The sequence below is a fragment of the Tupaia chinensis genome, unplaced genomic scaffold (genome assembly GCF_000334495.1).
Source record: "Tupaia chinensis unplaced genomic scaffold, TupChi_1.0 Scaffold000355_1, whole genome shotgun sequence".
In the NCBI taxonomy this organism is placed as follows: domain Eukaryota; kingdom Metazoa; phylum Chordata; class Mammalia; order Scandentia; family Tupaiidae; genus Tupaia; species Tupaia belangeri.
In genome coordinates, this window is record NW_006159850.1 from 9,829,928 (window position 1) to 9,850,865 (window position 20,938).

Sequence of the window (20,938 nt, forward strand, 5' to 3'; positions counted from 1 at the left end):
AGAGTGGGAGGGGTCTGACTTCACGAAGGTGCTGTCAAACATTTTAACAAACATAACTGCATGACTATATGTACATGCCAGGGCCACAATGGTGCATGATCAAGTAGATGAACCTGGGACTGGGACTGCTTCATGAAGCTTTTCAAGGCTGGTCTGCCATTTTTTTGAACAGGCTGGATAAACCCTCTGTGCTTTTCAACTGTAAAATAAATATAATAATTCTAATGTCATTAAACTTTTTTGAATCCTAAATGAAAACACTTGTACTGAAACATAAATCATCGTGGTATTGAGCCTAAACTGCCAAAATTGCATCTTACCTGGGAGTCTGCAGGGACTCAACAGTCTTCGCACATGGCCAGAACAACAAAGCACCCTCCCCCTGAAAATCTCTCATGTCACCAAATAATACAAGTCCCAGTTATGTGAATGAAACCCCACAGAGTAATGCGTATGTATGAATACATTACATAGATGAACATACGACGCATATTAATCCACATATATCCAAAGTGTACTTTCGGAGTGCCTTGACTGCATAAAAGAAAGCTAGAGGGGTAGGAAGGTCATCTTAGAATGCACACACGATGTGACTTCATAATTAGAAAGCCTCAGTCAACTTGAGTCTCCTTTAAGATGTTTCAAAGCAGTTATTTGAATAATCCTGCATCTTCTTACGAACCTTTAAAAATGACCCTATTTCCATTTTTATCTCTTTTTGTTTTATCATCAATTGGAGAGGGAGCAAGCACTTCTCCCCCAGCACCCCTATACACTTGCCCTGTCCTCTGGACCTCAGGAGGAAGAGGAGGCAGGGACATTGTGTTACCAGTAGGGGTCACTGTGCGAAGAATTAATCCCTATGAGTTTCTCATTAGTGATTATTATACTGCAGGCGGCCAAAATGGAAAAATTAATTAATTTCAAAGTGATAATGCATTTACAGCAACAATTAGAAATGTATAACTGTAAAAGGGCAACATTTAAAAGACAGATTACATTTAATAAAGTTGCACAAGAACATCCAATTGTAAAATTACTGATCTGCAACAATATTCCTTAAAGAGGCACTTAAAATAGCCTGACTCCATGAAGGGTGACCTAATTACTGTAACTAAAATCACCGTAGTCACAGCAAGTCACAGCAAATAAAAAAGGGACATTGATATGAGAATACTGCTGTTTAATACTTAGGGGAGGCGGCTACAGCGTGGCTGGGAAGGCAGCGCTCCGGAGCACATGGGTGGGCTGGGTTTCTTGTTCTCTTGGCCCCACACAATGAATGGATACCCCAGCAACACTGAAGTAAGAGGAGAACACTTTCTCGACTGTGTAACACAGAGGGCTTACGAAGCACAGGGCGCAAGCCATCTGGTGATGCGGCCACTGCATCCGCGCGAGCTTCTACATCAGCATTTTGGACTCTCATGTGAGATGGAAACTGCGTGGTTTACTTCCCAAAACTATGTCTGCATTAAAATAGCACACGTGTACCCTTTGTTTAAAAAACAAATGTCTCCTCATGACGGCGCAGGGCCAAGCCAGGTATACAGCATAGCACACGAGGGTGACTTTCCCAGTCTAGTCCATCCTGCTAGCAAAACCGACCAGTTTAATTCAAAGAAGAGCAGAGTAAAAGGTCAGCTCTTCAGTCGTATTAGCCATGTTTCAAGAAGGCAATGTCCCCATGTGGCCAGTGGTTACCTGCCCAGTAGCCTGATCATACACTTTGCGGGAACTCTAGGGCCATTCTTGTGGATGTCATTACTCTTGCGAATGCTCATGCCATCCTGTGCGATTTTGACCACACGGAGGCAAGCTGGAAGCTGAAGTGACTTGCCCAAGTAGTTCCAACGCTCGAGGTGTGCGCTGGAGTTCAACCACTAGGATCATTACCAGGAAAGCTTGCTGGCCCACTGTCCTCCTCTTACCACCATCAGGAAGCCATGTCCAAGCCAATTCAGACCCACACTCCCATCTCAAGCACAGGGACCTGCCCACTTCCCTTGCCCTTTGCACAAGTGTCCCCACTCCCCACACAGCACGAGGAAAATCTGGGTTTCTACGATGTTGCCACTTTGGTCCAACCCTTTTCAAGGTTCATTTGCTCACCTTCCCACATCCCTCTCACCCAGGGCCTTAAAGACCAGCTTTTGTTTTCTCTGTCACCCTGGGCTGCTCCTGAGGGCATCTCTCTCAGATCCAAGCTTTGCCTGTACCTATTGAGGTGTGTTCTCGAGTGGTCTTACACATCATGGACAGTACAGCAATGGGGGGGGGGAGGTATTTCAGAACCTGAGCAACCTATGGACAGGATGCATTCACTGACTTTTTAGATATGAACCACATTTGGAACATGGAGATCCATTCTCCATAATCCTCTCACGCAAGCCCTGGAATCTTAAGTCTTCAACTCTTGGATTATGTCTGTTTATTTTGCAGAAGAACCACTTGGGTGATTGAAGTAAAAGATGTACTTACTGTTTTTCTTCCAGACATTTCAAAATAGTTCTGTTATGGTTTTAAAAAAACATCCACAAATGTGAAGTTAAAAAATAGCATATGAATAGTGAACACAGGAGAAGAAGACAGTCTGTATTCCGAGGCTTTGAGATCAGCTGGAGAATGTTAGTTTGACCTATATTTCTTTTTTCCTATTTTTTATTTTTATTATTATTATTAATATTATTATTATTATTACTATATTCTACATGAGCAAAGAGAGAGAAAGTGAGCAAGAGGGAAAGTGAGAAAGCCAGCCAGTAAATCCAGGATTGGTCATGTGGGAGTCCAGGACCTCAACCACCACGCCACCTGCTGGCCCTGACTTCTAAAACTTCTAAAGTCAATACTGGCATCCAATAATAAAATAAAAATAAATAAATAAGAAAAATTAAAGACCTGTGTTTTAGAAAATTAATCTACCAGAAATATTGTGTGAAATATGTAAAAATTGTATATGAACCTTTGTGAACATTTCCAAATCTAACCTCAGTGGTGTAACTCATCCAAAATGATTCTTATTTTAGGAGGAAAGAATAAAGCACACCTCCGGTCTATGAAATACTCTCTAGGAGAAGTTTATACCCATTAAAAGAATAATTTAGGACATCAGATACAGATTCTCAATGAAAACAATGAATCACGTCTGCTGATAATTCCATAGCCACAAACCCATGTTTTTCACCCACTCACACAAAACAGTTTTCAAGTGCTGTGCTCAGCAACATAGATTTTCAAAGTTTCTGAATCAAAGAAGCCAAAACACACACACGTAAAAGATCACTTCCATCAAGACGTTCGAGCACCTTCAACACAATATTGAAAGCCACGTCCTCAATCCAGCCTCTGAGACACCTTCAGAGAAACAAATCTAAAGCCGGTGCAGACGTATTCAAGAGCCCTGACCATTGGCACGAACGGTCCCAAGGACGTCATCCTCAAGATCAGAAACATCATTACAAGAGCCGAGAGGCCGAAGACACTCAGGTTGGGTTTTTCTAGGACCCTTCCCAAGAGACACGGCAAAGTCATTCATGGCACTGGGAGTTGCTCACTTACCATGGACTTGGTGAAAGGCCTCGCCAAGGTAAACAGCAGCGTGTACACCCACCAGTTGCGATGGAGGGAGGAATACATCATGTTGCCGGGATGCACAGCGTTCGATGTGACCCCACGCGGGGAGAGACGACGGTGTAGCTCGTTGGAGAACAGCACGTTGCAGAGTTTGGACCGGTTGTAAGCCAGCATGGCCCAGTACTCATTTTTGGATGGAGAAAGGCGGCTGAGGTCAAGTTTTCCCAAGGAATCATTAATATCTGTGAATCTGAAAAATAAGAAACATGACATGAAGCAACGAAGCGCTCACTTCTCATCTAGCTCACTATCTCTTACTAGTAACCTGAGGAGATGGGCAGTGACTACTGAACACTTAATCCTACACACAGCGAAGTAAAGTCTCCCCTAAAAATGGATGATGGTTGTTTAACAATACCAACCAACTGGATCCACAGATAGACTTAGTAGAGACCCACACTGAGAAATGGAACAGCCTTACCATGATGAACTCCCATTGGCCTCCAACATATATTTTTTTGAAACCTCTAACAGGAAGTTCAAGGATAATTAAGTAAAATGAAAAAGCATCTTAAATAAAGGACTGCTGCTTTTGGAAACAGGAAGATATCACATTCCTAACCTTTGACGGCGCTTTTCTGGATTATTTTAGCCCTTGCTAGAGTCCTGTATATTTTCATTTGAGCATCCAAGTAAATATAGATGCGCCTTGCTGCCTCCAAGACTCTTTTCCAGATTAAAAATTAATGATTATAACGGGGTTATAACCTTGGTGAGGTGCCATCAATAGTCTTATACGTTTAAAAGATAAATGTAAACAAAGCCAAAATGAATTCTGGCAGAGTCTAATGTTTTTAAGTATACCCAGGGTATGTATACACACAAATCAAAGTAACTAGTTGATGTTTTATAATTGGGTCTGATGGAGTCGTTAAACACCAGCTGTTTGTTTCTCTTTCTTTCTTTCTTCTCTTTCTTTCTTTTGTCAAAGTAAGAACAAAGTATTGACTGCCAAAAACAATAAAATAAAAAAAGCCCAAAACAAATGAAAGGGACTTTCTAGACAGTCTCATCTTTGTTTAAAGACCCCTCATATTTTGTTTTATTAAATTAATTCTGGGCACTGAGTGATGGGGAAGCTTAGTAAGAGGATGCTAGAAAACTACTATGAAAAACGAAAAAGCAAACAGTCAGATGAACCATCCTGCTCCTCAATATAAGCAGATCTGTTGTGCTAAGACTATAAAAAGCCTTGCAGAAGAAGATGAAATTTGTGGGGTTTTTTTTTTTTTTTTTTTCGTATTTTGCTTTCAAGGTTTCTGCCATAGGGTGTGTGCTCACTGGAGAAACAGAGAGAAGGAAAAGTGAGAAATCATCCTTTGGGAAGATGGTCGCTCCACAATCCCTTCTCTTCTATTGTCCTCCTGGGATCTGGGACACATGCACATGCATGCACACACACACACACACACACACACACACACACACACACACACATCATGATCCTATCATGATTCTCAAGTTGAAGGGTCTGGGATGTAAACTGCAGTTGACCAAGTGGGAGTCCAGTGCCTTAACCACAATGCCACCTGCTGGCCCCAGAAATTTGTCTTTTAATGAAAACTAAATTCCCTATTTCCAGGATTCAGACCACAGCACTGATTTCTAGTGCTATAAAGTCATCACAAGGCTGATGGCCAGAAGCCGCCTTAAAATATCACAATGAGGCCGGGCTCCACGGCCTCGTGGATAAAGGAGCTGGATTCCAAAGCCAAGCATACTGTTCTAGTCCAGGACCCTGTGGCTTCAGAAATGTACCGGGTGTGTGTGCATACATCTGTGCCCCAAATGCTGACAGAAAGGAGAAACGGAGGAGAAGGGACTAAGGTGTGACCCCGTACCCCACTGGAGAGTGCTTTCTCCCTCTCCTTTTCTCTCTGTCTCTTTCTGGTGAGTGCATGTGCCCTCTGGCAAACTAAAACATTAAAAAAAAAAAGATTAAAAATAAGTTAATTAATTTAAAAAAAACACCACCACCAACAACAAAAACAATGGGATGTTGAAACTAGTGCTTAGCTGCCTGTTCCCAAGTCCTATGCCACACAGAGAGCCTACCCTCCACGCTCAATTGCCTAAAGCAGGGGAACGTAGCAGGAAATTTGAAAATACACTGGGCCCTTTCCCAGCGATGACCATGAGTGATGGGAGCCAGGGATGGTCCCTGTCCTGTGACGCAGGGGCAATCACACTTAATGCAGACTGCCCCACTGGACCCTGGTGTAGATGAAAAGCTTGTGTGTGACTATCTGAGCACGGAGCCTAACTAACTGTGCTTTACACATAAGCAGGTCTTCACAATTCACTGCATTTGCAGGAGAGTGCAACACTGCAGAAAATGAGGACTGAAGGTACTCTCGGACTTACGTGGGTTTTTTGGAGGAGGAAGTTTGACTCAGTGTTGTTCTACTACGGACTGCAGTGCCGCACGCCTGCATTTGTGAGTGCCCTCAGGTGATCTGTGCACGCACACACACATGAATACCTTTCCTGCAGTCTTGCCCAAGCATTCATATGTGGAAACACATATACTTTGCTACATACTTATTTCTTCTTTAGATTTAGTTGTGAAAGTAACTTAAATCATTTCTCAACTTTACTTCGACACAGTAGTGAGGTGTTACAGAAGAGTTTTCACCAAAACAAAGGGGGCTTTTAAGTTTAAAACTTAAGATACTGGTCATGACTTGGAAACTTTCCTTAGGGTAGAAGAGAGCATCAGTGATTTAGACACCATCTCAGAGGTATGCGGTAAATACAACAACCTTCATTCCCATCATCCACTCTTCTCTTCTAAGCTGGGACTGAAAATAAACCCTTTTTTTTTTTTTGAAGAGGTTTTCGCGATAGGGAGTGTGCGCTCGGCAGATAGACAGAGAGAGACAGAAAGACAGAAAGCGAGAAATCATCCCCCCAGAGGGGATGGCCACACCGCAATCCCTTCTCTTCCAATCTCCTCTCGGGATCTTGGGCATGCACACACACGTGCCCAGCGTGAGTTTAAGCCACGGGTCCATGATGCGAACCGCAGTCAACTACATGGGAGTCCAGCGATATAGCCATTACGCTAACTGCTGGTCCCAAAATAAACTCTTCTTGGCACTCTTGTTCAGCTCAACCCAGCTCAGGGACCACTTTTTCCAGGAACCTCTCCCTAACTAATTCTCCCAAGTCTAAATGTCAGAGCGATTTCTTGGGTGACAGTGGGAGACAGATTGAAAGAAGCCATGTAAACCAGGTTGAAACACATGTCTCCACGGAAGCTAAGTCTCCACTCTTCAGGACTCAGTCCACGGTATCATTCCTAGTGTTCAATGGCACCGTTGTCCGTCCAAGATTAGCAGTCAAGCTAACTGTACCATTTTTGTGTTCTGCCCACACCTTGGTGCTCTGCTGTTGCTACACCACACTGCAAATCATTTGTTCACCTGCCTCTAGCACTGGACTGTGAGTTCTTGGTGCAGACAGTGAGACCCTTGGAATGCTGCCTTACCTGGTGCCTGAACACAATGGGACTGAGTAGAGGATTATAGAACTGAAGTTGAATCATGGGTTTGGAATTCCAAATCAAGGCCACGTTCCCCTTAGCACAGAAAGCTTTGTTTTGAGTCTTGCTTAAAAGGCACAATTTACCACAAGGTTCAAGTCCTCTGTGTTCTTTATCACTACTGGCATGCAGCGCTCTGTAATGTTTAGAATGAGTTCTCTTGTTTTGGTTGATAAGGACAACAAAGTAGAATTTCATGACTAGGGAACACTGGATGGGTTAAATTTCTAGGAGGAGAAAAGTCATTGCTTCTTAGTCTCCAATCTAGAAGCAGGCAAAAAAAAAAAAAAAAAAAAAAAAAAAAAAAAAAAAAGAGCCATGATGAGAAATTAGTTTTTTTGTGGTCCCAATGAAAAAAAGGGAAAAAAAAAAAAAAAAAAAAAAAAAAAAAAAAAAAGAGCCATGATGAGAAATTAGGTGGAACCAGGTAGAAGAATAGTTTCAAGATGGAAAAGCACTGGCGCTAAACATGAGATCCCTGCTCTGCACACAACCCTCCCCACAGACAGGACCCTGATTCCCCTCCCTGCTGTCTCATCAGCTGGTACTGACAGTCTTCGAGGAAGTAGGGAGGGAGGGAAAAAGCTGCCATCCCTCAGAACCAGGGCAAGCTTCCTGACAAAGGACCACGTTCACCTCTCAGCCCAACAGGCAGGAAGACGACTCTTCGAAGCCTACCTACTCTAATTTCCAAGGTGAAAACTGGCTCCCTGGCTGTTAGCATTTGCTCTTTGAGACTATTCCTATTTCTATATATACCGATCCCCCTTTTATTAACTAAAGGTTTTTTAAATTCCTAAACTGAAAGTATTAGCCTGGATTCTATATGGACAGAAGCTACAGTGCTCAAAGAATAGTACTGAATTTGCATTGGAAATGTACGTGTGTGTGTGTGTGTGTGTGTGTGTGTGTGTGTGAGTGAATGTGTGTTTGTGACTGTGTGTGGATGAGTGTGTGTGTGACTATGTGTGAGTGTGTGTGTGAGACTATGTATGGATGAGAGTGTGTGTATGTGTGTGTGTGTGTGTATGTATGTGAGACTATGTATGGGTGAGAGTGTGTGTGTGTGTGTGAGACTATGTATGGGTGAGTGTGTGTGTGTGTGTGTGTGTGTGTGTGTGTGTGTGTGGTAATTTGCATTCAGCACAGCTGTAGCCATTTAGAGCTGTAGCCATTTAGAGTCGTTCAGCCAGCACTCAGCCCTTTTCATTCTATTTTAATTGTTATCTAAAAATTTTTTCCCAGCACGGAAGTCAAGTTCTCATTTCAATATGATGTATTTTAGGTATGCAGAAACTCAATTCGCTCGCTCAGACTCCAGATAAGTAAAACACAGGGAAGACGCAGGGAGGCTAGTAAATATCTTGCCTCGGGGCAGTCTAGTATAATATTTTCTGCAAACATAGGACTTTATTTTTCCCCTAACAGGGGGTCTTGACTCCGACGACGAGATTCAGCCAAGGTTTATGGAGGTAATTAGATATCAACACTTGCATTTTACAGCATGGTTTAGGGCTCAGAGTGCCTGAATAGTGAGCCAGTGTCCACGTCCATACTGCTTGCATGCCCCATGTCCAGGCTGACTCCCAAGTGCCAAGGGACGCCATGCGTGAGTGTAACAAACACGGCAGCTTGGAGGAATTAACATTTTGTAAAAATACCATGGACAAGGTACGATGGAAGACCGGAAAATAGAACACTGGTGCCAGCCACCGGACAGCAGTAGGGCTGACGGCACATTTCAGGAAGGCCCGGTCTGTGAATGCAGACAGGTCTAATTCAGGGGGACCGAGGCCATTTCTTCCCAACTTCTTGTTTAAACTGAAATTAAGATTTGGATCTCCATGGTGGGCACAAATTACACCGCAGTTAAGGAGAGAACAAAGACGTCACATGAAATACCGTTTGAGATACAGTTTGACAAAGGGAAGAGAGCAGCTGACAATTCCACATAATCTCCCATTAAATACCAGCTCATTTAAACATATCCCGTGGTGCCCTCCACATCTGGCAAACGATTGGGGCTGGCAGATTTATTTTCGAAGCTCTCTCCCCTGCCTGCCCCCACGGTAGCCTCCCTCGCTCCTTGACAGGGCCACTCCACTTGCTTTCACAAACCTGGTGTGATTTGCAAAGATAAGGCTGTCCAGATTTTGTTACCACCTAATTACTAGATGTTTCATGTCTTTTCACACGGGGGAGGATTATTACTGGCATTTTCCTTTCATTTCGGCCATCATAAATTTAAAATGGTAAAAGTAAATCTATCTGCAGTGTGTCACTTATATCATAAGCCCCTGTGTTTGGGAGTGATAAAGGGTTCAAGCTAACCCTTGGCTGGTCTCTCTCTTCCAAGTCCCAGGGGTTACATTTTATGGAAGTATGATTAAAAAAAATAAGCTTCATTCTGGGTCACTAAAACATTTCAGGACTTAAGACGGAGAAGAGGAGGAAAAAATAGGTCCTTGCACATTATTTTTCTTCCCCAGCTACTCTGCTAAGAGTAAAGCTTCCCTGCCCCCACTGGCAGGCCCCCACCCTCAAGAAAATGCCAAAGAGAAATCTCCTTAACAAGGATGAAATCTATCCTCACCCAGGAAGCCCTTTGTCTTCTCTTTAGACAAATAGTTGTTTAGCCAACTCCAGAAACAAACACGCTGAAAATACGATGAAATTTTCCAATGTCTTTTTAGTCAATTGAATATCCTCCTAATGGTAACAGAAAAGAAATGCCATCTGATGTTTTAATTGAAATTTTAACCAAAAGAGGCATGGCCAGATTTCTAATATGTTCTAACTACTTTCCTTTCTACAATTGCACAGCTAATGTCTGCATTGAATTCCCTAATTTCTCATTATAAAACAATTGGATTTCATCTCGCAGTCTTTAATTGCATTGTTTCTCCTGCTAGAATAACGGCACATTCTTCTTGGTAAGATGTTGAAGTTGTTGAATTACAAATCAATAAAGGTCATGCCATTCAGATTGAATCAATTATTATTCCATCTCTAAGCGAAATCAATGAGGAACGTATAGTTGTAAAAACAATCTGCATAACTGCAGACAGTCCCCCCAAAACAATGCCCCCGAGATGTCACACACACACACACACACACACACAGAGAGAGAGAGACCTAGAAAAGTTCGGGAAGATAGGCTGAGCACACCCAGGCTTCTCACAGTAGGACCAGTCCATATTATTTTCAGAAAGAGCCTCAGGGGAATATGAGCTGGAGCAAGGAAGGAGACAAAGAAAATAATTCACTTCCAACCCACCTATGGGACTCCGAGGAGACCACAACAACGCGGGCAGGGGCCGAGCGGCACAAAACATCTTGAAGGAGCTGGACAAGGTAGAAGTGGCCCAGGTGATTCACCTGGAAGGTGGTCTCCAGGCCGTCTTTTGTGAGGCTCCAGGGCAAAGCAAACGCTGCCGCGTTGCACACAAGCACGTGAAGAGACCTGGGAAATAAAACAGTCACTGTTACATGGACATAGCCCTCGAAGGCCAAGGATAACCCACATTCCTTTGCAAAGAAACAATTCTTCACCATCTTCAGGACTCCAAGCAGGCAGAAATAGGACACTCTAAAATGTCACATGGTTGTGAGTGGACACTGGCCGTGGGTTACTGGGGATGAAAGACACCTTGGGATGTAGAACTTTTGAGTGCTGAAAACAAGGCAGTACAGGGCGATCAAGGAAGAGTTGGGCACCCTAGTTGGAATTCAGGTTCTATCACTAATTAACCTCTGTGCCTCCTAATTCAACCACTTCTCACTTTCTGCTTCCTTAAATCAAAATAGTCCTTAAAGTAGAGCTGAGCAAGAAAGGAGAAAATAAGCTGTAAAAAAGGCTGACAAGAGGCCCAGCACCTAGGACTGCTGAGTAAACATACTAAGAGAGCAATGTTCTATCTAAAAAGTCAGGCACGGGGGCCAGCAGGTGGCATAGTGGTTATGGTGCTGGATTTCCTCATGGCCGATCACGGAGCAAGTCCTGGACCTGACTGTTTGAAAATCACACCAGGTGCATGTGTGCTCAAAATCCCGAGAGGAAAATGGAGGAGAAGGGACTGCGGCATGGCCATACTCCCAGGGGGAGATTCCTCACTTTCCTTCTCAGCGTCTTTCTCTGTTTCTCTACAGGGAGCGCATGAACCCTATGGAAAAAGATCTTTTAAAAAGGCACATATTATTCGAATATATTCAATTTAGAGTTCAGATTAAATCCACATTTTGGAAATGAGCCCAGAGATAGGTACATGGAGGTCTATTAAATATTCGCTCTTCTTGTGTATATCTAATTTGTTCAACAATGAAATTATCAATAAGAGAAGCCATTCATGTGCCCAAATCCTAAATCCACATAAACAATGTGACTGATGAGGAAATCATCCTAATGTACGAATGTGAGCTGCACAATGAAATGTACTCAAGACGAACACAGCATTTGTAATTGAAATAGAACGCAACAAATCAGTAGAAAATCAAAATAAACAACTGAGAAATCTTTAAATGAAGTAGTATCTATCCATATGGCAGAATACCACATAGCTTTTTTTTTTCCCCCATTTTTTAGTACCAGAGAGCATGTGTGTGCACCCGAGAGAGGAAAGTGACAGACTTGGAACCTGGGAATGTTACCTTATTTTGAAAAAGTGGAGCCTGATCATGCCCCGTCCTTTTGCCTCTCTTTCTCCATCGTGCCAGGACCCTCGGCATGTGTGCACATGGCCAGCACGTTTTCTAAGCCACTGGGGCTGGGATCTGAGCCGTGGTCAGCCATGTGGGAGCTGGCTCCCTTCGCTGTGTACCTAACCACTGCCCTGTAGGGACAGCCCTGGGTAGCTAGTAAAATGATTAACAAACAAATCTATTGATGCTATAAACTACTGGAATAAAACAGAATGTAAAATATTGTATGGTCACACACACACTTACATAGAGAAAGTGGGAGGAGGAAGGAAACAGAGAAAAGAAGGATAAACAAAAATATTCATTGTAGTTATCTCTGGAGATGTAGGGACTTAGAGTGTCTGATTATTTTTTTCTAATTTTATCTGTATTTTCTTCATTTTTCTCCCATAACTAATATGTGATATCTTTGTAATAAGGTAAAAATATAATCAAGTAATTACAAAAAAAAAAAAACAATTAGAAATTTAGCATGCCAAATAAGAGAAAAAACAACAGGCTGTGGGTTTACAGAAGCACTGGATTAAGATTCAAAGATCTGGGGCCAGCAGGTGGCATAGTGGTTAAGGCGCTGAACTCTCGCATGGCTGACCTAGGCTGGAGTCCTGGACCTGTCTGCTTGAAACTCACACTAAACACAGGTGCACACATGCTCACAATCCCAAGAGGAGAATGGAAGAGAAGGGATTATGGAAAGACCATCCACCCTGGGGGTGATTTCTCACTTTCTCTCTATTTCTCTGTCTCTCTGGGAATGTACGCTCCCTATAGCAGAAATCTCTCTCTCTCACACACACACACACACACAAAGGTTCAAAGGTCTGCATATTTGTCCCAGTTTCAGACAAATCACCCAAAGACTTTGAGCTTCTGTAGAACTAGGGGCTGAAAATTGAGGACACGGTTTCCTCACATAGCTCAGACTTCATGTGAAGGTTTATAGGCAGTATTCTTATGTAGTATAGGAAATAAAATCTTTCCTACACTTCCATTAGAAAAAAAGAAAATCAAGAGCCAGCAGGTGGCATAGTAGTTCAGGTGCTGGACTCCCACAGGGCTGACTATCCCCCAGGAGGAGATTTCTCACTCTCCCTCTCACTTTCCCTTTCTATCTCTCTGTGCATGCAAGTACACACACCCTATAGCAAAAAACCTTAAAACCACAACAAAAAAACTCACTGTTGTTTTCATAGAAACTTTTCATAGATCTATCATTAAGTGCAAAAGTTTCACAGAAACTTTTCATAGCTCTATCCCATCTTCACAGATCATAGCTTAAGCTTCACGAGTTTTTTAAAAGCATTGACATGCAACAAAAGGAAATGTAAGAAGTCAATATAAGGGACCAGCAGTTAGCGTAATGGCTATGTCGCTGGACTCCCACGTAGTCGACCACGGTTCGTGTCCCGGACCCGGTGGTTTAAAACTCACACCAGGCGCATGTGCGTGCGTGCCCAATATCCCGAGAGGAGAATGGAGGAGAAGGGATTGTGGTGTGGCCATCCCCCCTGGGGGGTAATTTCTTGCTTTCTGTCTCTATGTCTCTCTCTGTCTGTCTGGCGAGCACACGCGCCTTATAGCGAAAATCTCTCAAAAAAAAAAAACAAAACAAAAAAAAAAACAAGTCAATATAAAATTTTAAATACTCTGAAAAAATGTAAAGAGAAACAAAATGGCAAATATATGAAAAGATATAAAGGCCTCATATTTTTACTATACAGAGTGAAGAAACATTCTAAGAGTCAGAAAAATGAGATCATTGAGTCAAATGAGTCATAAGAACGTGATCATTCTAGATTAAGGTAGAGCCCAAAACTTAATAAAAAGTCTTCTTATGACAGAAGAGAAGGGAAGAAGATACACAGAGAGGCGATGGAAAGGAGGAGGTAGAGATCGCAGTGATAAATATCCAGACCAAGGAACACAACGGATGGCTGGCAGCCCCTGGAAGCCATGAGAAAGGCAGGGAATGGATTCTCCCAGAGTCTTCAGAAGGAGCCACACCTATGACCAGGTGATCTCAGACCTCTGCCCAACCGTGCTGTCAGAAACTTAATTTCTGTTATTTTCGGTCACCTGACTTGGGGTAATTTGTGATGGCAATCTTAGGAAACTTAATACAACTTTCAGGATTCTTTCTTTAAAAAATATATATGCAAATTTCATACATGAGTTTATGTATAATGATATGTAATGATATATAAATGAACTGAAATTATGATATTATATCTGAACTAAAAGCAACCTAAAATCCAGCAACTAGAGAATGGGTAAGTAAACATTAATCAAGAAAGAGGTTCTCAATACTTCTCAATTTAACAGAAAAAGCAGAAAACTGAAATTTTGTACTATGATTCATACCCTTTCCCCCAAAAAAGATTTCTATATATATATAATCAGATTTATTTCCTTTTTCTCTTTTTTTGTATTTTCCAACTCTTTGACAACAAACATTAATCAATTTCTTAAAGAACTTATGTTAAATACAATGCACATACCATAAAATTTACCTTTTTTGAAGTGTAAAATTAAATGGTCTTAGCATATTAACAGAGTGTTGCAACCATTGCCACATTCTAAATTTACAAATTTTCCTAACTCCAAAAACAAACTTCATTATCACGAATCATCAATTGCCTCTACTCACTCCCACCCCCAACACACCATTAATACACTCAATCCTGTAGATTTGCCTTCATCAGACATTCCATATAAATGGACTTGCACAATATATGGTCTTTTGAGAAAGGATTATTTCATTGGTCATTTTCATGATGCTCACACATGTAGCCTACATCAGTTAATTCATTCCTTTTTATAGTCAAAAGTAATTCCACTGAATGGATATACCATATATTGTTTGTCCATTCACCACTGATGGACATTTGAGTAGTTTCACTTTATGGTTATTATGAATATTGCTATTAGAGGTATTCACTTACAGGACATTGTGGAAATGTATGTTTTTATTTCTCTTGAGTATATATCTATGAGTAGAATTACTGGGTCATACAGTGACTCTAGTTTTTGAGAAATCCCCAAACTGTTTTCCAAAGTGTTTATAACTCTTTACATTCTCACCATGAAGCTTCTAATTTGCCCATATCCTGGTGAATTTTTGTTTTTATCTGTCCTTTTTTTTTTTTTTGTATCTATCCTAGAGAGCATAAAGTGGATTTCACTGATTTACTTACATTTTTCTAGTAAGTAATTGTTACAAGTAGTCCGAAAGATATGAGCAGGAAGTCCCGAGACTCCAACAGAAAGGGCAACAGATACATCACTCACTGTCAGGGTTTGCAGCCAGACCCCTGGCACCAATAGGGAAGAGGTTATCCGAATTACTGCTTGCATTGACATTAGGGGAGTTGGAGAATGTAACTTTCTTTCCCTCCCATAGCAGCACCTGTGCACACAGATAGCCTACTGGCTCCTTGGCCAGTATCCAGTCTTCCTCTGAAGGCACCAGTATGGGCAAAATTGTCCCTAAGCACATGTTCATATCTTCAAAATCCACACTGAGCATGTATACAACTCTCCCCGCCCCCCTTACTGGGTGCTAGCATAACACTTACCAGCAAAAAGTACATAAGCACAAAAAAAGCCACAAAAACAAGAGATTCAGGGAACAATGGTTATGTTGCTGGACTCTCAAGTAGTTGACTACAGTTCAAGTCCTGGACTCAGGGGCTTAAAACTCATGCTAGGTATGTGTGTGCGCACATGTCCCCAAAGTCCCAAGAGGAAAATGGAGGAGAAGGGATTGCGCCCTGGCCATCTCCCTGGGGGATGATTTCTCAATTTCTATCTTTCTGTCTCTCTGACAAGTGCCCACACCCTATAACAAAAATCTCTCTTAAAAAAAAAAATATGAATACAAATGCTTTGAGGCATCTAGTCTACCTACAACATAAGCCCCTGTTTCAAATCAAAGCAGTATCTACTAATTTGTTGCCATGATAACCCATATTTTGTAGTAAAACAAAACCATTGGAAAAAACCTCGGGGGCAGGGGAAGAATAGATGAGCAAAGTGAATATATGATTAAATGTGAGCTTCCTTAAGGATGCATCTAAAATATTTGATTCACATTTCTAGAGTTGCTGATACTTTTTTAGAGTAACTATGGGCTAGGCATTTGTCAAGAGCTTTGTGTACTGAAGAACCCTAGGTGATGTGTACTATCATCCTCATTTTAGGAAAAATAGGAAAAGTAGTCAGACTTCTGTCCACAGGATGCATCTAAAATATTTGATTCACATTTCTAGAGTTGCCAATACTTTTTTAGAGTAACTATGGGCTAGGCACTTGTCAAGATCTTTGTGTACTGAAGAACCCTAGGTGATGTGTACTATCATCCTCATTTTATAGACAGGAAAATGAACAAAGAAACAAAACAAACAGAAGCAAATATCCTGAGGTCAGAAATTAAGTCACTATCAGAAACAGTTAATATAAATAAAGAGCAAACTGATTCCTAAAGATAAAACTAATCGGACAAAATAAAATGAAAGACCATTGACTTCAAGTTACTACACAGTATCTACCCTCTTAGATAAGCTCCTTAGAATGGACAGAGCCAAAAGCTGAGTGGAATTCTAGCTCTGCCACATTATTTTACTTACTTAACTCACTGCCAGTTACTTAACCTCTGGAAACCTATTTCCTAGCCTCTAAACTGAGAACAAAAAAATACATTCCTCTCAAGGTTGTGATGAATTAAAGACCTAATATCCTGTCACCCTGCCAGGTTAGATAATTGGTACTTGTTTTGTTTTGTTTAGAAATCTTTTGTTATAGGGCACTTATATTCCTGAGAGAGACAGAGAGACAGAGACACAAAATGAGAAATCACCTCCCATGGGGGATGGCCATGTGCAATCTCTTCCCCACTCAGGACTTTAGGCACACAAGCACACCCGCCTCACATGAGTTTCGAATCATGGTCACTATGTGGGAGTTCAGTGATATAACTATTATGCCATCTGCTGGTCCCAATAATTGTTACTTTACCCTTCTCTTTTATCCACAAGAGATAATTAAATACTTCGAATCTGATTTCTGCTTTGTTGATCTGTCCTTAAGACAGTTCAGGCATTAGAATTTTGATACAATACACCTTTGAATAATAACAATGCCTCTTCTAGTTACTGTTTGCAGGCAAACGCAGTGAAATGCAAACCTCATCAAACAAAGCAACTTGCTACCAAAGACCTAAGCCTTGAGGTATGAACCCACAGAAGACTTGAGAAACCCTTTCCTTTCTCACCAAATTTTAATACCCTTCATTAATGTTAATTGCACAACACCAGAGGCAAAATATGTACCCTGTACCTAAAACCTGTCACCTCTATTAATTAAAAACAGGCTTATGGAATATGAAACTATAAAGTGCTTGACTTTTTTTTTTAATTGTAAAGGCACTTAATTGGCTTGTACAAAAAGGAAAAGAATTCCTTTTGCTTCACTTTAATGAGGTTTTTATTATTCAAATGGCACATTTTGCTCAGTTTTGACTAAAAGCCATGCAATTCAAAAGACTCTGAGATGATGAATATTTACAGAATATCAAAAGGAAAGTTCAAACTATAAAGACAGAATGGAAACAAAAATAGTATCATTCCAAGTCCAAAGCTGATGCTATTAGTCAGCACTTTAAGGGGCTGATTTTTTTTTCTCCCGGGTGGATCCTGATCTCTAAGGGGTGAATGGAGGGCACAAAAGGTTGTTCTTGTTTCTCACACACAGAACTGAAGATTCCAATAGAGAGAACTGTGCACGTTCTCTGTGACTCTTACCTAAGCATGAATGAAATGTCCTCTTCTCTGTTGAGTGGACCAGGGCATTCTCTGAGCCTGCTGACCATAAGGAAGGTGTTCTCTGTCATTACAGTCAATGGATTCCTTATGGATTACAGAGCACCCCCTAGTGGTTCAGGTGGGTGGAGAGCTAATTAAGGACAGCTGGGCAGGGGTGTTTGTCATCGGTGGAAGTGACAGTGGGCTGTGCTTCATGAAGAGAGATCCGGGCATTCTGGCTAGAATAGTTTTAAGCAGTAATTCATGCTGGAAAGAACACTTGATGTTGACCATAAATAGGAGCAGGTCCTAGTCTGAAGGCTATCACAAATCTGCTTCTAGGAAGGGGAATCTCTTAAGTTTCCTTCCAGTTCCCTCCCTTTTTTAAAAAGTTTATTTATTCTTTGTGAAAGAGAGACAGAGACAGAAAGACAGATAGTCATAAAGAGACCACCAACAGCATCCCAAAGTTGCAATCCATCCCCAGCCTTCAGCCAGCCCTGGTCAATAGGCAAGCCTATGCCCAGTGTACTCAGAGGTCTCTGGACTTGAACCAGGAACACTCCCATGTGGAAGGTCACACCCTGATCCCATCCCTCCTTTTTACCCTTCAAGAGCTCTACCTATTAAGTCTTTCTGGCATTTTCTTCACTGGCTCATTTTTATACCATTGGCCTAATCAGATATTTCTGACCATCAAATGGGAGACAATCAGAAAAGAAAAAAAGAAAGTAGAGAAAACAAAAAGGGAGAAAGAAAACAATAAGGAGAGAAAGAGCTGGAAAAAGAAAAATGTCCGCTTGACATTGGTGCTCTGTCAATACACTAGCCTCTTTTCTCCCATTTATAATCTAGGGTTTTGAAATATTCATCCCTATTAAAGTCTTCTTCCTTGCTCCTAACTCACCTCTCATCACCAAACAGTCTGAATTTTGTCTCATCACCATCCAGAATGTCTTGAAGTTGTCTGGAAGCAATGACTTTTCTATCAATGAACTCCAACAACTTCCCCTCAGCTGAGACTAGACTTCTCTCTCAAAATGCATGGAGTTCCTCCCTGATTTCTGGCCTGATTACCAACCGTGAGTTATATGATACAGCCAATTTCTGGATCGCCTGATGTCATTATTGCCCCACCTTTGTCTCCTCTAGCCCTTCCTCATCTACCCATCATATTTCTATTTTTAACCTTCTTTGTTTCAGTCTCTAAAACCCTCTCCATAGCAATTCTGTCCTGCTCCATGACTCTAAACACCTCTGTGAAGATGACAATGAACCCAAAGCACTAGTCCCACATCTTTCCTAAGTTCTAGAATCTCATTCCCACTCACCTGTTGGTCTTGTCTTCCTAGATGCACTCCTATAAATTCAGGGTCAACATGCCCAAATCTAAACTCTTCATCCTCTCTCCTCTAATCTTTTCCCCTTCTTGGCATCTTCATTTTTGTTAGAGAGATACTCTGTAACTAGTCACCTGATTATAAATACTAAGGAAACAGTTGCTATCCCATCATCTCCTATAGCCTCCATGACCGGCCAAGGTCAATATCGCTAGGCCCTTCCAGCACTCCCATTTTAATGGCCAATCTCCAACAATTCTGCTGGAGTATGTGCCATGAGGCACTATCTAGTTCTCATTCATGGTGTATTTCCAACCATAGCGAACACTGACTTCTCTAGGAAATTGTTCTTTTTGATATGTACCCTCACATTTGGGAAGTCATGTCTCACTCCCACACACTCTCCTGACAAGGAGGACTAGCCCTGTAACATAATTCCTTCACCAGAGCTTCCCATGGAATCGGGCTGAAACGGGCTTCCAGTTGAAACCAAACCTGTTTCCCTCTCTTGCTCCTCTTCCACTGAGGGCACTTCCCTAACAGATTATCTGAATAGGAAGTTCATTCCAGTAACAACCTCTAGGATATCCAGCCTAAAATAACAACTATCCTTTTTGGCTCTGTAGCCTGTAGGTGTAGTCACTTCAACAATTTGTATCTAGCCTTTAGCCTCTACCTTCTCCACTATTTAACTCACCAGGAATACTGGGACCTAGTTAAACTAATTGAAACAGTATTGTTATCATGCCTATCCATTCAAAAACTTCTAATGACTCCCAAATGTCTACTACAGGAAACACAAAATCCACGTCCTGACATTCTAGTCATTCTGAACAATGGCCCTAAGTATACCCTTCCTTATAGTCTAGACAAGGTGAATTATCTGCTGCCTCATAACATGCCCCTAGTTTCCTTAGCTCTGGGTCTTTACTTTATATGAGCCATCCCGTCTGTTAAATTCTTAACAGTCTTTTTTATTTCTTTTTGAAGAGGTATTTGCTATAGGGCATGCACGCATGCCAGAAAGACAGAAACAGAGAGACAGAAAGCGAGGAATCACCTCCCAGGGAGAATGGCCACACCGCAATCCCTTCTCCTCCATTCTCCTCTCGGGATCTTGGGCACACACGCACACATGCCCAATGTGAGTTTAAGCCACGGGGTCTGGGACGTGAACTGCAGTCGACTACATTGGAGTCCAGCGATATAGCCATTATGCTCACTGCTGGTCCCAATTCTTAACAGTCTTCAAGGTCTTGCTCAAATATTATTTCCTCTGAGAAATTTTTGTTCTGATTCATAATGTGATTATCCCTCTTTAAAATCCATTAGTAATAGATAAACAAGTAATGGAGTAACAGAAAAGACAAACACATAACATATGGATGACCTCAAATGGACCGTGCTACAGGTTATAAGATCATTCTCAAGGATTCCTTTGTCCTGATATTAATGCCTTTGTGTAATTCCCTCTAACTTGCTTCTAACCAATAAGATGTGGAAATAATGATGAGTTAATTCTTCTGAGATTAGTTTACCAAAAGGCTCTTGCTTTTGTCTTGCTCATCTTATCTTGATCACTTGCTTGCTTGAGCTGATAAAATGCCAACTGCTCTATGGAGGGGTCAATATGGCAAGTAAGTGTGGGTGGCCTCTGGCGAACGGTCAGAGAGGAATTACGGCTTTCGGTCTAATGCAGGAGAAGAACTTATTTTGCAAACAGCTATATGAGTGAGCTTAGATAATTTTTCAGTCAGGTCTTGAGATGACCATGGTCCCAGCTGACACCCTGACTATAGCCTGTGAGAGATTCTGAGCCAGAAAGACCCAGTTGACCTATGCCCAGATTCCCCACTCAAGGAAATGATGAGAAGATGCCATGGTTTAGATATGATCTGTCCCTAAGAAGTTGATGTACTGGA

At 41.6% G+C, this 20,938-nt stretch overlaps 1 protein-coding gene across 1 annotated transcript in view; it reads right to left on the reverse strand.

The window, feature by feature from the left end:
- Nucleotides 1-20,938, reverse strand: part of WWOX (WW domain containing oxidoreductase) — a 1,095,008-nt gene that overhangs the window by 743,215 nt on the left and 330,855 nt on the right. The window contains exons 7-8 of the mRNA XM_006152600.3: nucleotides 10,458-10,643; nucleotides 3,562-3,826 (exon numbers count right to left, since the gene is read on the reverse strand). Of these exons, the coding sequence (XP_006152662.1) occupies nucleotides 3,562-3,826; nucleotides 10,458-10,643 (451 nt within the window). The remainder of the gene's footprint in view (nucleotides 1-3,561; nucleotides 3,827-10,457; nucleotides 10,644-20,938) is intronic.